Below are 15,873 nucleotides of genomic sequence, written 5' to 3'. Positions count from 1 at the left end.
TTGTAGCCCTGGCTGTCCTGGAATTCACTCTGCAGACTAGGCTGGCCTTGAACTCAGAGAGCCACATGCCCCTGCTTCCTGAGTGCTAGGATTAAAGGCATGCACCACCACTACCTTTTGTGGTGCCAGAGGCTGAATCTACGTTTTTACTACTCAGTTACATCCTAAGACCCTATTTTTAAAAGTGCTATTATTGTCTTTAATGTTTCTGAATTGTCTTCCATATTTTGTATCTAAGTAGTTAGAAATGGTTATAAAATATCTTACACTATGAATACATTATTTATTCAACCAATATCTTTTTAATAGACATTAGCATGTTTTTAATAGCTGTTGGAATCTTGCACTGTACAATTAAGGGGAATTAAGAGTAAAAAGACAAACCATGTAATACATCTGTAATTTACACACTTGATAAGTGGCTATATAGTATCTAAAATAAAGAACCTTTAACAGATATATTCAAAAGCTGTCAACTTATACTCCCACCAATAATTCTTTTTCTTTTTAAGACAGAGTCTCACTATGTAGCTCTGGTTGGTCTAGAACTCACTATGTAGACTAGGCTGGCCTTAAACTTGGAGAGGTCTACCTGCTTCTGGAGTGCTGGAATTAAAGAGATAAGCCACCACGCCCAGCATGCCAGCAATTTTTGACAATGTACATTTCTCCAAATCCTAGGTAACACTGGGAAGAGCCAACCCTTTAATTTCTGCCTATCTCGCAGATTAAAGTTTCTGTTATTAGTGATGCTCTTTGCTTATAAATTTTGTAAACATTATCAAGACTTTGTTTCCCAAACAACTAGCAATTAAAATCCTATCATATACTGTCCTACTAGAGTTTTCAAAATGTTCAGTCCTATGTATATGTCACACAGTTTAAGGGGTTGCTCTTGGGAGCAAACTGATATGCAGGCAATCTCAGACTTACCAAGTCCAACCAAAGCCATTCTTGCACTTGTGAAGTGATTCTGAACAAAGTAATGTAACTGAGGAAGTAAAGAGGAACTATTAGGTCATATTAACATAAATACAAAAGGCTAGAGACAGTGCAGTATGGCAGAAAACAGAGTCCCAGGTTTGAATGTTACCATAATGGACTATGAAGGATTAGCTACTGTTCATCACATTGTGATTTTATACTAAAAACTATGGCCTAAAAGAACAAGACCTTATGGCCTCATGGTTCTAGAACTGTGATGAAAACTAATAAAACCTCTGAATTTAAACAGGCTGAACAGTATAAGAACTTGTGATGGTTCAAATATGCTTAGCCCATGGAGTGGCACTATTAGACGGTGTGGCTTCGGTAGGTGTGGCCTTGTTGAAGTAGGTGTGGCCCTGCAGGTGTGGACTATAATACACTCATCCTAGCTGACTGGAAGTCAGTATTCTGCTAACAGTCTTCAGATGAAGATGTAGAACTCTCAGCTCCTCCTGCACCATGCCTGCCTGGAAGCTGCTAAGCTCCCACCTTGATGATAAAGGACTGAACCTCTGAACCTGTAAGCCAGCCCCAATTACATGTTATCCTTTATAAGACTTTCATTGGTCATGGTGTCTGTTTACAGCAGTAAAAGCCTAACTAAGACATTATCTCAGTCTCAATTGAGGTGGTATCTCAATTAAATCGAATGAATGGCCGGAAAAAGTGATTAAAGCACTTGCCATGCAAGTATCAAAACCAAAGCTTGGAACCCAGAACCCATGGAAATGCCAAATGGTGGCAGAGACGGATTCCTAGAGCTCTGTGTCTGAGTAAAAGACCCTGTCTCACTCAACAAATAAGGTGAAAAGTGATCAAGGAGGATTCCTGACTTCAGTCTTGAACCTCCCTCTGCATGCATGTACAAGTATGCACATATGCACCTCCACAGACATGTGAAAAATACAAATATATATCATATCACAAACATGAAAATGGAAAATATTAAAAATTGAATAAAAACAAATTAAGAGTATACACTGGTTTGAAATCAAGAATGAGACTAAGTTTATGCCCTTAGTATTATAATGTGGTTTAAAACAGTACATGTTATTTACTGTATCTTGATACAGGTAATCATACAACACTATAAACACTCTATGACAGACTTCTATAACTACACTACTCCTACCCATTTCCCCTCTTGTTTCTTTTTCCTTCCTTCCTTCCTTTTCTTTCTTTTTTTGAGGTAGGTCTATCCTACCCATTTTTGAAACCAATTTGTCTGAAACTTTACTTGCTATCAGGTCAGTTAATACCAGGGTTCCTGTGATAGTTCACCCAGATTATCAAATAGATGGAAAGACCCATCTTAAATGTGGGTGGTAGCATCCATGGGCTGGGACCCAGGACTGAATAGAAAGAAGAAAGCTAGTGGAGCACCAAACTTCACCGTTTCCTAACTGCAGATGCAAAGTAACCAGCTGCCTCACGCCCCAGTCAGGCCCTACTGCCAAGACAGACAGTAGCTTCACACTCTGAGCCAAATAAACCTTCTGCCTCTTCTAAGTTGCTTTTTTATGAAGAATGTCATTATCATAATGGTAAAGTTACCAATAGTTTCCAATGTAGATTACAGAACTGTCTAGGAGAGTGTAAATACAAAAATATCATCGCTGTCCTTTAATTCCCACTGTTTCTGATACTCAGAGTACAGATGTCAATTCCAGGTGGAATCTTAGAATCTTTAAAACCAGTCAAGTTTTATGCAGTTGGAGTACACCTCTGTGATCCTGGCACACAGGAGGGCAATGCAGAAGACTGTGAGTCTGAGGTCAGTCAGGCTTATCATACAGAGAAAAAAAAAACCCCATTCCTTATTTATCCAACCAGCCACACATGGCTACTAACACTCAGTGAGGCTTGGGAATCTTGGTTTACATGACTACCTTAGGCTAAGCAGACAAAAGGCAAGACTAGAATCTGAGGATGAGTAATGAATACTACCTTCAAGGGGTTGAAATTTCTTTTGGAGGCAGGGAAAATCCTTTATTTTATAGGTAAAGTGCATATGTACTCATTTATAAGTAGAGATACACTGTTCTACATTATAGAGGCACATTGTGTACTAGAGGGGAACAGAGAGTGACTGAAGTGATACTGATAGGAAACATTGGCTGAAATTTCACCTCTCTAATCAAGAAGCTATGACCTAAAAGATTGGTAGACATCTGTGGAGTTTGTTGTAGACAGCCAAACAACTTTCTATGGATGTTTTTCTACTGAAGCCGAGTTGCGAAGTGTACCACCCTAATTTCCTTATCCTTCCCTTAGCCTAAGAACACATTAAAAAGTGAACAAACAGGGTTGAGGATTTAGCTCAGTGGTAGAGCACTTGCCTAGCAAGCGCAAGGCCCTGGGTTCGGTCCCCAGCTCCGGGAAAAAAAAAAAAAAAAAAAAAAAAGAACAAACAGGGGTTTGAGAAGTGGCTCAATAGTTAAGAGCATGGACTGCTCTTCAAGAGGTCCTGAGTTCAATTCCCAGCAACCACATGGTGGCTCACAACCATCTGTAATGGGATCCGATGCTCTCTTCTGGAGTGTCTGAAGACAGCTACAGTGTACTCATATAAATATAATAAATCTAAAAAAGGAAAAAGAAGAAAAAAAAAAAGAGAGAACAAACCAAAACATTAATGATCTTTGAAAGCATCAACTTTATCATAGTTAGCTTGAGTTTATCATAGTTAGCATCCTATTACTGCCAACAATAGTTTTTGTTTTAAATGGGAATTTTTGGATTATACTGATTCATAAATTGCCTTTATTTATAATATACTATGGAATGTTCATATATTTGTTAATATTTTTGCTTCTTTTCTAAAAAATTAATTGCATTAATGATTATGGTGTATGTGAGTCCAGGTACGACTGAGCCATGATGAATGTATGGAGGTCAAAAAATAACTTTGGGGAGTTGGTTCTCTTCATTTATGGTGGGATATGGGACCAAACTAAGGTCACTGGATTTGTGTGGCAAGACCTTTTACCTGTCAGTCGTCTCACCAGCCCTCCGTTAACATTTCTGAATGAGTAAACAGCATGTCATCCTAAAATAGGGAGCTTACATAAGTAATCACCTAATGCTGGATATTAACTTGTTTCTAATTTTTTACAATTATATAGCAATTCTGACAGGATATCCTTGAGAGCCGAGTTTTCTTGTAGCATTCTTTAGATACCTATATGACAATTCTTCATCAAGGGGAATCTGACTTCTAAAATAATTTCAAAACTCGCTGGAAGATAGTCATATAAAGTGTTGCGGGGTTGGGGATTTAGCTCAGCGGTAGAGCGCTTGCCTAGCAAATGCAAGGCCCTGGGTTCGGTCCCCAGCTCCGAAAAAAAAAGAAAAAAAAAGTGTTGCCAATTCCAGTCCTGTGACATGAAATATGATTCTTCTTCCCCAGAAAAATCTTCACTTGGCTTCTTAGACTAGCCTCAAACTTGAGGCAATCCCCCTACCTCAGCAATACAAGTGTTGGGATTATAAGTCTGACCCACTATACCAGCTTTATGAACTATGATTTCTGAATAAGTACCACAGAATAGTAGACACTAAATTATAGACTGGTAGGTCAAACAAGAAGATTATATAGTTTTCTAATCACAGACTTGAAATAAGAAACAATACTTGAGTCAATACCTAGAAAGGATTGATAATTCCAAAATTTTCTTTGTGTTTAGGAGAGTCAGAAAGCTCTGTGAACTCAGTTCTTTCCACCTTTATCTAGTCCTGGGGACTGAACTCAGGTCACTGGTCTTGTGTGACAAGCCTTTACCTATTTATTATCTCATCTCTCCAGACCCTAAACTTTTCTGATAAAAAATTAGGGAGGACTAGGCAGTAGAAGTCGGCAATAAGATTATATCCACCTACCTCACTTATAGCATGCTTATCTGTGCACCATTTGCATGCTTAATGCTGCAGAAAAGGGCACAGGATTCCCTGGAGTTACACACAGTTGTGAGTTACCATGTGGGTGTTAGGAATCAAACCCGAGTCCGCTAGTGCTTGTAACCTTTGAGTCAGCTCTTCAGCTCCAATAGTCAATGTTTTTTGCTTTAGAAACAAAGTTCTAAGGTATACCCTTGTCTGTGACATGTGATAAATCTGGCCTGCTAGCCCAGGGAGGCTGGTATGCTAGAAAAGGTAAATGAACAATGCTGGGCTAAAGACTGAATGGGAAGTGAGGTCTATTTCATACATGTCATCAGAGGCATTACATTTTATAACTATAAAATACTTTACTATGCTATTTAACCATTAAATTATTTAAAAAATACACATATACACAGAAAAGGCTATAGAAGAAAATACAGCAGGTATTAACACTGAGTGCCCTTTGGCATGTAAGCTAGTGTTTGCGTCTAGGTCTTCTCCCTGCATATTCAGTGTACATGCATGCATGTGTGCGTTCGGTGTATGTACATGTACACAGATCAGAGGAGGATGTACATCAGGTGTCCTGCTCTATCACTCACTGTCTTATTTCTTAGAGACAAGGTCTCTTACTGAATCTGGACTAGGTTGGCAGTCAGCAAGCCTGGTGATTCTCCTGTGTCTGCTCACAGCAGCAGGGTTACAGGTCCATGCTGACTCTTGGCTGTGATTACGTGCATGTGAAACTCAGGTTCTCATGTTTCTGCAGCAGGAGCTCTTACACACTTAGCCACCTCTCCAGACCCACAAAACAATCTCTTCTTCATTTTGCTTGTTTTAGATTTTCATTTTAGGACGGTGTTGTTCATAAAAACTTTTTAGTTAAGATATTTTTAAAAAACATTGTTCAAAAAGAAGTCAAAAAACAAGTACACAGGGAAGAAAAAAGTAGAATGGATTTCTTAAGATTAGGAGTTAATACGAAACCCAACAAGCATCCTGAAACAGCACGTTTAATATAATGTGGTCTGGTGGTCAGGAGTGAGCACCATAATATAGCCCCATCCTCCCTTTGATGGAACTTACTTCCTCTGATGTTATCTTCCCCATCCTATAGTCAGGACAGTACAAGGGATTAGCCAAGGCATTCTTGTAGGCAACATCATGTAGGTTCTCAATGATACCTGAAAGGTAAACAACGGGTGCTCAAATGTATGGATGGCTACCTCATTTTTAAAAGTCAGCAACGAGCCTATAAAGATTTGAGACTGAAGTTTCCAGAGACTTGAAATTTGCTACCACGTAACTTCTAGCAACTTTTAAAGTTGTGCCTGAGGAATATACAGAGAAAGAAAGCAGTTGTCTTTGTAAAACAAGAATAGTCTATTTAATCTGAATCTGACTTTACTTCCAGGTTCCCTCCCTGGGTAATGAGAGAGCTGCCAGGACACAGGGAGCTATGAAAGCAGCAAGCTTAATTAATCACCAGTTATTGGGAATAAAAAGCTACTTACCACCAACCTGGAATTACTCTTTCCTGGTGCCCTGTCATGGCTGTCCCTGCCTTCTGGGTTCTGTGCCTTCTCTGGAACTGTATCCCCTATATCTGTTCATTATTTGGGTACACCTCTTGACACCAAGCACTGTGCTAGTTGCTAGAAACATGGAGAGGCGTCAGATACAATGGCTACTCTCAAAATGTTGAGGTTTGGAAAAATTACAAAATAAAATTGTTATGAGTACAATGTTAGCAGTGAAGTGTGCAGCTGGGCACATGGAACGACAGCGGAAAAAGGAAGAGAATAAAAGAAAGAAAATCATGGAAAAGTTCTACAATAATTCCCAGTGACTAATTTGTGAATAGTATAAAATGCAGAGGAAACGGACAAAGCAGTCTGACTCGGGTCAGGTGGGGTGGGAGAGTCAGTGATGGAAAGAGAAGATGCAGGAGCAGAGAACACCTAGGAAGAAAGGCTTTCAACAGTCTTTACTGTTAAGAAATGAAAAACGTTTAACGAGATAGGTGGGTATGTTCAACCTAAGTTAAACATTACAAATGTAGACAAGTATCAAAACATACATGGTTCCCGTTAATAAGCATTATTTTTGCATATAAATAATTATGACAAAAACCAAGAGAAGGAGGATGGGGTCGGATGAAACCTAAAAGGCTAGAGAAGAGTTTTGGACTCTAACTCACAAATTGTTTTAGAAGATGTTCATTTGGTTTTCAAAGCAGAAGGGTCACTGGCAAGGAGTTGGGAAGTTGGACTAAATTAGTGATGCAAGGGGTGGGTGTGAAAGCAGCCAGGAGACACAACGGGGCGTCTGCTCAGAGAGAGACCAGCCAGGAGACACAACGGGGCGTCTGCTCAGAGAGAGACCAGCCAGGAGACACAACGGGGCGTCTGCTCAGAGAGACAAAGATGGAACCCTGACGCTGAGAAGCAGGCAGACTGGACAACTTCCTCACCTTTCCTAGAACTTTGCTGTTTGATCACATTCCTCTGTGGCACAAGCATCACCTGACATATTAGCCACACAAACCTCTCACTAAATCTCACACAGGTTCTTTCTTGAGAGTCCTGCACTTGGTCCCCAGTGCCACTCAGAACACTACAGCTGGCTCCTATTCTGGTCCACCTGCTCAGTTCTGCTCCTCCCAGAGCTGTGTAATGTCTAAAAGCCAGCAGTGTTTGTTTACAGATTTGGTTTGCCAGCTATATCTGTTAAGAATATATAATCAAACACTACAGATATCAAAGCCAAAAAGTTATTTTAAGAACTATGTTTTTTTCTTAAAATTTTCATTGAAAAACAATTTTACACAATATATTTTATTCATGTTTTTCCTACTCAACTTTCTGTTCTTTTTCTCTTTAAAAACAAATAAAACGCAAGAAATAGAACATACACTCTGACAAAAATAGTAATCTAAATGAACTAGCAAAAGATGAAATGTGGGATGGGCTCTGGAAGGACCCTGTTGGGGGTGGTGACAACAGCAACAGTAAGCTGTCATGTAGCAGCAGAAGAGCCAACTGCTGCTGGGTTTGCTCTAAGCAAAACAGAAACAAAACCAAGACAGTGAACAAAAGACAGCATGTATAATCTACTGTCAATCTGCCCGCTATCCAATGTGGAAAACAACAAAACAAACAAGATTCTTAAATAACAAGGCACACTTTGTTACTTTCAAGTCCACCTAAGATTTTCTTTACAAACTGGATCTTCTCAAAACCGGTATCTTGGAAACAATGGAATGGAACCTGCAAATGTACTTACGAGTCTGTGGGTTCTGAAAGGCAACAGCTTTGTCAATCTTTAGCTGAGACCGAAGGGCAGCAACTTCCCAGCGGCGAAATTCTGGTGCTGTTGTGACATTGAGCAGGAACTCCATCAGGATTTCACTACAGAAAACCAGTGAAGGCGTACAGGTCACAAACTTATGTTGGTGTTATGACACAGACTTTTAATCCGACATCTGGTAGGTGGAGGCTGCAGGACTTTTTCTTCTAGGCTAGCCTGAGCTATGAAATAATACCTTGTCTTGAAAAACCAAGGATTTGTGTGGGAGTTCAAGGATAGAATACTTGCTTGGCACGCCACAAGGCTCTAGGTCAGGGGTTCTCAACTTTCCTAATGCTGCAACCCTTTAACATGGTTCCTCATGTTGTGGTGACCTCCAACCATAAAATTATTTTTGTTGCCATTTCATAACTGTACTGTATTTCATAACTTGCTACTGTAAATCATAATGTACTATCAATGTAAATTGTAATATAATCAAACATTACAAATATCAATGCAAAAAAGTTATCTTAATTATGGAGTATGTTTAATGTACTTTAAAAAAAATTGTTAATTTTATTTATCTGAGTACACTGTAACTGTCTTCAGACACACCAGAAGAGGGCATCAGATCTCGTTACAGATGGTTGTGAGCCACCATGTGTTTGCTGGGAATTGAACTCAAGACCTCTGGAAGAACAGTCAGTGCTCTTAACTACTGAGCCAGCTCTCCAGCCCCTGGTATGTGTTTTTTTTAAATTAATTTTTTTAATTGAAAAACAATTTTTATACAAATGTTTTCCTCATGTTTTTCCCACCCAACTTTCTGTTCTTTCTCTCTCTTTTAAAAAGAGAATCGGGGTTGGGGATTTGGCTCAGTGGTAGAGCGCTTGCCTAGCAAGTGCAAGACCCTGGGTTCGATCCCCAGCTCCGAAAAAAAGAATAGAAAAAAAAAAAAAAAAAAAAAAAGAGAGAATCATAAAGTAAGTTATCTGTGTTTTCAATGGTCTTAGGCAACCCATTTGACTCCCAGGGGAGTTGTGGCCCACAGGTTGAGAACTACTGCTCTAGGTGATCTCCAGGACCAGAACAAAATGTTAAATAACATTTAAGGTATTAAACTATAAACTGATTAGTGGTTAGGAGCCTAATTAACACTAGATTTGTAAATGATATTCCAAAGTAAAAGTCTGTCACAGTAACAAAGTTAACTGAGTATAGCTTAGTCTTTGTTTTAAAATTTAAACTAGCAAAGTGTTAGGTTTCTTCGTGGCATTTTTAAGCCCAGTTTTATTGATACTCCTCCACCCATCCTCTCTGTTCTTTTGTCCCCTTCCACTTGTACTTTTCTACAGCTAGGCGCTTCCTTTCTCCTCTCACATCTCAGGTGTTTTACTCTCCTCCCTGCCTTCTGCAACACCTTGCAGTTCCCTTTCCAGGGAACTGGACTACACCCATGCGCTCCTATATACATATACAAACATTAAAGGCTAGTACTTGCTAAGAGAATATGGCTTTGTCTTTCTGAGTCTAGGTCACCTTCTTTAATACAAAATTTGTATTTATTTTATGACGTGTGTGTGTGTGTGAGAGAGAGAGAGTGTGTGTGTGTTTTAATTCTTTCATCTTTTTTTTACAGTTCTGTCTTTATCCCCTTCCTGGTCTGCTCTCTGACTGTTTCACATCTTATACCTTCCCTCCACCCCAAAATTTGTATTTTTTTTAAAAAAAGCATATTATATTTCTATTTTTATTAAATTTTTTCTTTAGATTTAAGTAAGTTTTATTATGTACCTATGCCTCTGTATAGGTTTAAAAACTTGAGTCGAGGACCTGTGGAAGCCAAAAGAGGGCATTGGATCCCCTGCAACTGGAGTTACATGCAGTTGCGAGTCTCCAGATGTGGATGTTAGGATCCAAATTTTGGTTCACTGCAAGAGCAGTATGCACTCTTAATCATTCACTGAACTGTCTCTCTGGTCCTACGTCCTTTTTAACTGAATTTTTTAATTTAATATAATAGTAGATTTTATTTGCACTATCTGTCCCTAGTATCCCATAAAAGCAGATATTATATGTGTACTTACATATCATCCCGAATGCCTTCTACAGTGTATGCCATGTTTTCCCTTGTTGCAGTCACACTGAATTGAAAATAAGTTACAGTGAATTATCTGAATCAGAAAATACTATATATTCAGCTAAAGATTTAAAGTATTTTTTTAAAAAATGGCAAATAAATCCACCTTAAAAAATAATCAGCCCAAACCCTGTGGGAGAGAGACCTCACCGCCTGATCAGGTGGGCACTCCTGAGGCTGCAGAGCGGAGGAGACCACCAACACTGCCCACCCCTGCCCACATCCCTGGCCCAAGAGGCAACTGTATAAGGCCTCTGGGTTCCCGTAGGGGAGGGCCCAGGAGCGGCAGGACCCCTGCGCCTGAGACACCGCCGGAACCTGAAGGAAACAGACCGGATAAACAGTTCTCTGCACCCAAATCCCGTGGGAGGGAGAGCTAAACCTTCAGAGAGGCAGACACGCCTGGGAAACCAGAAGAGACTGCTCTTTGTGCACATCCAGACGCCAGAGGAAAACACCAAACGTCATCTGGAACCCTGGTGCACGGAGGCTCCCGGAAAGAGCGGTGCAGATCTTCCCGGTTGCTGCCGCCGCGGAGAGGACTTAGGCAGTACCCCACGAGCAAACTTGAGCCTTGGAACCACAGGTAGGACCAACTTTTCTGCTGCAAGAAATCTGCCTGGTGAACTCAAGACACAGGCCCACAGGAACAGCTGAAGACCTGTAGATAGGAAAAACTACACGCCCGAAAGCAGAACACTCTGTCCCCATAACTGGCTGAAAGAAAACAGGAAAACAGGTCTACAGCACTCCTGACACACAGGCTTATAGGACAGTCTAGCCACGGTCAGAAATAGCAGAACAAAGTAACACTAGAGATAATCTGATGGCGAGAGGCAAGCGCAGGAACCCAAGCAACAGAAACCAAAACTACATGGCATCATCGGAGCCCAATTCTCCCACCAAAGCAAACACGGAATATCCAAACACACCAGAAAAGCAAGATCTAGTTTCAAAATCATATTTGATCATGATGCTGGAGGACTTCAAGAAAGACATAAAGAACTCCCTTAGAGAACAAGTAGAAGCCTACAGAGAGGAATCGCAAAAATCCCTGAAAGAATTCCAGGAAAACACAATCAAACAGTTGAAGGAATTAAAAATGGAAATAGAAGCAATCAAGAAAGAACATATGGAAACAACCCTGGACATAGAAAATCAAAAGAAAAGACAAGGAGCTGTAGATACAAGCTTCACCAACAGAATATAAGAGATGGAAGAGAGAATCTCAGGAGCAGAAGATTCCATAGAAATCATTGACTCAACTGTCAAAGATAATGTAAAGCAGAAAAAGCTACTGGTCCAAAACATACAAGAAATCCAGGACTCAATGAGAAGATCAAACCTAAGGATAATAGGTATAGAAGAGAGTGAAGATTCCCAGCTCAAAGGACCAGTAAATATCTTCAACAAAATCATAGAAGAAAACTTCCCTAACCTAAAAAAAGAGATACCCATAGGCATACAAGAAGCCTACAGAACTCCAAATAGATTGGACCAGAAAAGAAACACCTCCCGTCACATAATTGTCAAAACACCAAACGCACAAAATAAAGAAAGAATATTAAAAGCAGTAAGAGAAAAAGGTCAAGTAACATATAAAGGCAGACCTATCAGAATCACACCAGACTTTTCGCCAGAAACTATGAAGGCCAGAAGGTCCTGGACAGATGTCATACAGACCCTAAGAGAACACAAATGCCAGCCCAGGTTACTGTATCCTGCAAAACTCTCAATTAACATAGATGGAGAAACCAAGATATTCCATGACAAAACCAAATTTACACAATATCTTTCTACAAATCCAGCACTACAAAGGATAATAAAGGGTAAAGCCCAACATAAGGAGGCAAGCTATACCCTAGAAGAAGCAAGAAACTAATCATCTTGGCAACAAAACAAAGAGAAGAAAAGCACACAAACATAACCTCACATCCAAATATGAATATAACAGGAAGCAATAATCACTATTCCTTAATATCTCTCAACATCAATGGCCTCAACTCCCCAATAAAAAGACATAGATTAACAAACTGGATACGCAATGAGGACCCTGCATTCTGCTGCCTACAGGAAACACACCTCAGAGACAAAGACAGACACTACCTCAGAGTGAAAGGCTGGAAAACAACTTTCCAAGCAAATGGTCAGAAGAAGCAAGCTGGAGTAGCCATTCTAATATCAAATAAAATCAATTTTCAATTAAAAGTCATCAAAAAAGATAAGGAAGGACACTTCATATTCATCAAAGGAAAAATTCACCAAGATGAACTCTCAATCCTCATCTTCGGTTGGTTTATATACAAGTGTGCAATTTCTAGGCTTGAAAGTAAAATGATGCTATCTGGTGCTGGATAGAGGAGCCTTATTTTTTATTATGGCAGCTTGCTATTTTTGTAACATGGTGATTTGGTTGAACACAATAAAGTACAGTAGTAACTGAAAAAAAAACAAAAAACAAAAAGAGAGAGAGAAAAAAAAAAGCAGCTAACACATTGTGGGTCTCTTACTGGGCCTAATTTACAAATTAGCCTTTCTTATAGGTATTGGCATATGTTTGTAGGTTTTAAGTATCTGCAACTAATAAATTTGTTTATTATTTTTAGAAAAAAAATAAAATGCATTCACACAGACTTCCAACACAAATAATTTTTTCTGGTTCAGGCTCTTTAACAATTAATGAAAACAAATTTACAATGCAGCCTTTATTTCAAGCATTTTTGGCAGTGGGGGTAATGATTGCACACTGTCTTATGGTTTTTGTTGCCGTGAAGAGACACCATGGCCAAGGCAACTCTTATATCGGAAAACACTTAATTGGGAATGTCTTGAAGTTTTAGATATTTAGTCCATTATCACTATGGTGGGAAGCACGGCAGTGTCCAGGCAGACATGGTGCTGGAAAAGGAGCTGACACTTCTATATCTTGATCCACAGGCAACAAAGACTCTCTGCTACACTTGGTGTAGCTTGAGCACAGAAGACCTCAAAACCTGCCTCCACAGGACACACTTCCTCCAACAAGGCCACACCTATTCCACCATGGCACAAGAAAGCCTTTCTTCTATTGGTCACTTGGCTTCTTTCAGTACCACACAGCTTTCATCCCTTAGGCCCCCAGGCACAGAAATACTGGATGCTGAGAGTAAGACACATGGATGAGAGGAAACCCATTTGCGCATGTACAGCATAATATTCTGAGAATACAGAGATCACATTGTCTATCAGCCAGTTGCTTCATTGGTTTGTGAGCAAAGCATATTGACTAACCTTCCAAGAGGATATTGGATATGTTTTCAAATGGACAACGGACATCATAACCAAATCAGCATAGAGGCCAGCACAGAAGATAAAGACAATGGCTATAGATGTAATATGTCAGCAGTCAAATCCTGATTGTCATGTCTTAGCTGTATGAGCACGGACATTCACTTTAATTAGATAAGGCCTGCATCAGCCTCATATGCCAGTCATGAGTCATATGTATTTTGCGTACCTGTGTATAAAATATCATACACTAAAATGTACCACATTAAAAAAAATAATCAAATTTTGACTCATGGATGAACTTCAAGGACCTTATGTTAAGTAAGTTACTAACGAACATAGTTTGAATGGTTTATTCATACAAAGAACAAAATGACAGCAAAATGTAAAGCTAACATTTCAACACAAGTACTGTCAAAATCAGACAAAACAGGATGGTGGCCAAGGGCGAAGGGGACAGAAGGTCACAGCTTATTGGGAGAGTTTCAGTTGAGCACAACAGTGACATCTCAGAGGTGGGCGGAGGTAATGATGATCAAATGTCAATGCTGGGAACCCTATACACACATTTAAAGTGGCCAATTTTATGTTCCACATATTTTACAATGAAAAACAAAAGGGAAAATACTCAAGATTCCTTTGTAGTCTTTTGATACCAATTCCCTTGTTCTCCCCAACTCCATAAACCATAACCCTAGTATATTGTCTTTAAACTATACAGATACACAAGCTAATTTCACTTCTTAACTGCTGTGTAGTTAGGAAGTGAACCATTTGTTCTTGATAAAAAAAGAAAATAATAAAATAATAAAAAAAGAAAAGATCAAGGCTACTATTCTTTATCCATTTCTTTGAACTGGACTTTTAGTCTTTAAAAAAATAAACACAGTTTATGGTGGTATCATAGTACCACTCCGCTAATACCGTTTCTGGTTTCCTCTTTGGAGAATAGCCTTTTTCTACCTTTTGTCCCCTGTTCTTCTACTCCCACGACTCTGGTTTATGGTTTTTACTTTTCCCAACAGAAATCTTTTGCATACTGTACACACTATAAATGCCTACTCCCAGTCAGTCACATCCATCTACCTACTATATGCACAGCCATGTTTCGCATTCATCACCTTTCCCCCTTTCTGTTTATGAAGTCTTTGATCCCTTCGTTAACAACGAGGAGTCATCCTATAATTGAATATTTGTATTCCTCCACACACTTTGAGACAGGGTCTCACCATGAAGACATGGCTGGCCTACTGAGATTGTCTACCTCCCAAGTGCTATGATTAAACGCATATGCCATCATGCCCAGCTTCCTCTACCCACAAAGATTTTATTTTTAACTATATGTATAAGTATGTATCTGTGCAGGGGTTATGTGCACATGCAAGTAGCTGACTGCAAGGGCCAGAAGGTGTTGGATTCCTGGAACTAGAAGTTACAGTAGTTGTGATCTGTCTGACATGGGACGTGAGTGCTGGAGACCCAACTCAGTTTCTCTGCAAGAACAATGTGCCTTTTAACTCCTGAGCCATCTCTCCAGCCCTATTTCTTATTATTATCCAACACACCTTAATTTACCACCAACTGCTTCAATTCCACGGGTGATCTTGAAAGATGAAGCTCCTTTGGTAGTCTTGGAAAAGAAAGAGTGCTTTTGTTAATAGTTCTGCCACACATCACACTGTATCAAAATCTACTGTCTTAAGTGTTATTTGCAGATCCTAACAGAACTTTACTAGGTAGGTCCTAACTAGCAGGCACATTTTAATAAGAATTATGAGATTCAACAAAACGCATTGCATGTATGTTCACATACATATATACTGTAATTTTGTTTTTCTGAGGCAAAGTCTCCTTACATAGTCCAGGTTGCCCTATAACTTTTAAGCAGGTCAGGTTTATCTCGAATGCTAGAATGAACTTTCCTGCCTCAGCTTCCCTGAGTACTGCAATTACAAGCCATATGCCATCACACCAGGCTTAGATTTTAATTTGAAATACAGTTGTGTAAAAAATTCCACTAGCAAATATAAGCTTACTTAGACTTTTCCATTCTAGAGAGACTTATGTATGGGAGAGACTTTATGGGTGTAGCTTCTGGCGTTACTAGGAGACACATCTCACAGCAAACTCCCTGATTCCCTGACGCTTACATTTCTTCCATCCCCTCTACTAAATATTTCCCGAGTCTTAGGGGCAGGAGTATTTTGTAGATGTATTCAACAAGGACAACACCAATGGCCATGTGAAAGAGGCGGAAAGTCCATGAAGCCTCAACCCTTCACAAAGAATTACAGGCAACTGAGGAA

General features: G+C 39.5%; 1 protein-coding gene across 1 annotated transcript in view; it reads right to left on the bottom strand.

Annotated features, from left to right (window-relative positions):
• Uqcrc2 (ubiquinol cytochrome c reductase core protein 2) overlaps positions 1-15,873 on the bottom strand; it is a 30,565-nt gene that overhangs the window by 10,414 nt on the left and 4,278 nt on the right. Inside the window, exons 4-8 of the mRNA NM_001006970.1 lie at positions 15,133-15,197; positions 10,248-10,304; positions 8,155-8,279; positions 5,956-6,053; positions 934-991 (exon numbers count right to left, since the gene is read on the bottom strand). Of these exons, the coding sequence (NP_001006971.1) occupies positions 934-991; positions 5,956-6,053; positions 8,155-8,279; positions 10,248-10,304; positions 15,133-15,197 (403 nt within the window). The remainder of the gene's footprint in view (positions 1-933; positions 992-5,955; positions 6,054-8,154; positions 8,280-10,247; positions 10,305-15,132; positions 15,198-15,873) is intronic.

The sequence above is a fragment of the Rattus norvegicus genome, chromosome 1 (genome assembly GCF_036323735.1).
Source record: "Rattus norvegicus strain BN/NHsdMcwi chromosome 1, GRCr8, whole genome shotgun sequence".
NCBI classification, from domain to species: Eukaryota; Metazoa; Chordata; class Mammalia; order Rodentia; family Muridae; genus Rattus; species Rattus norvegicus.
Note: the sequence above shows the minus strand (reverse complement) of the source record. Positions and strands in the feature narration are given on the sequence as shown.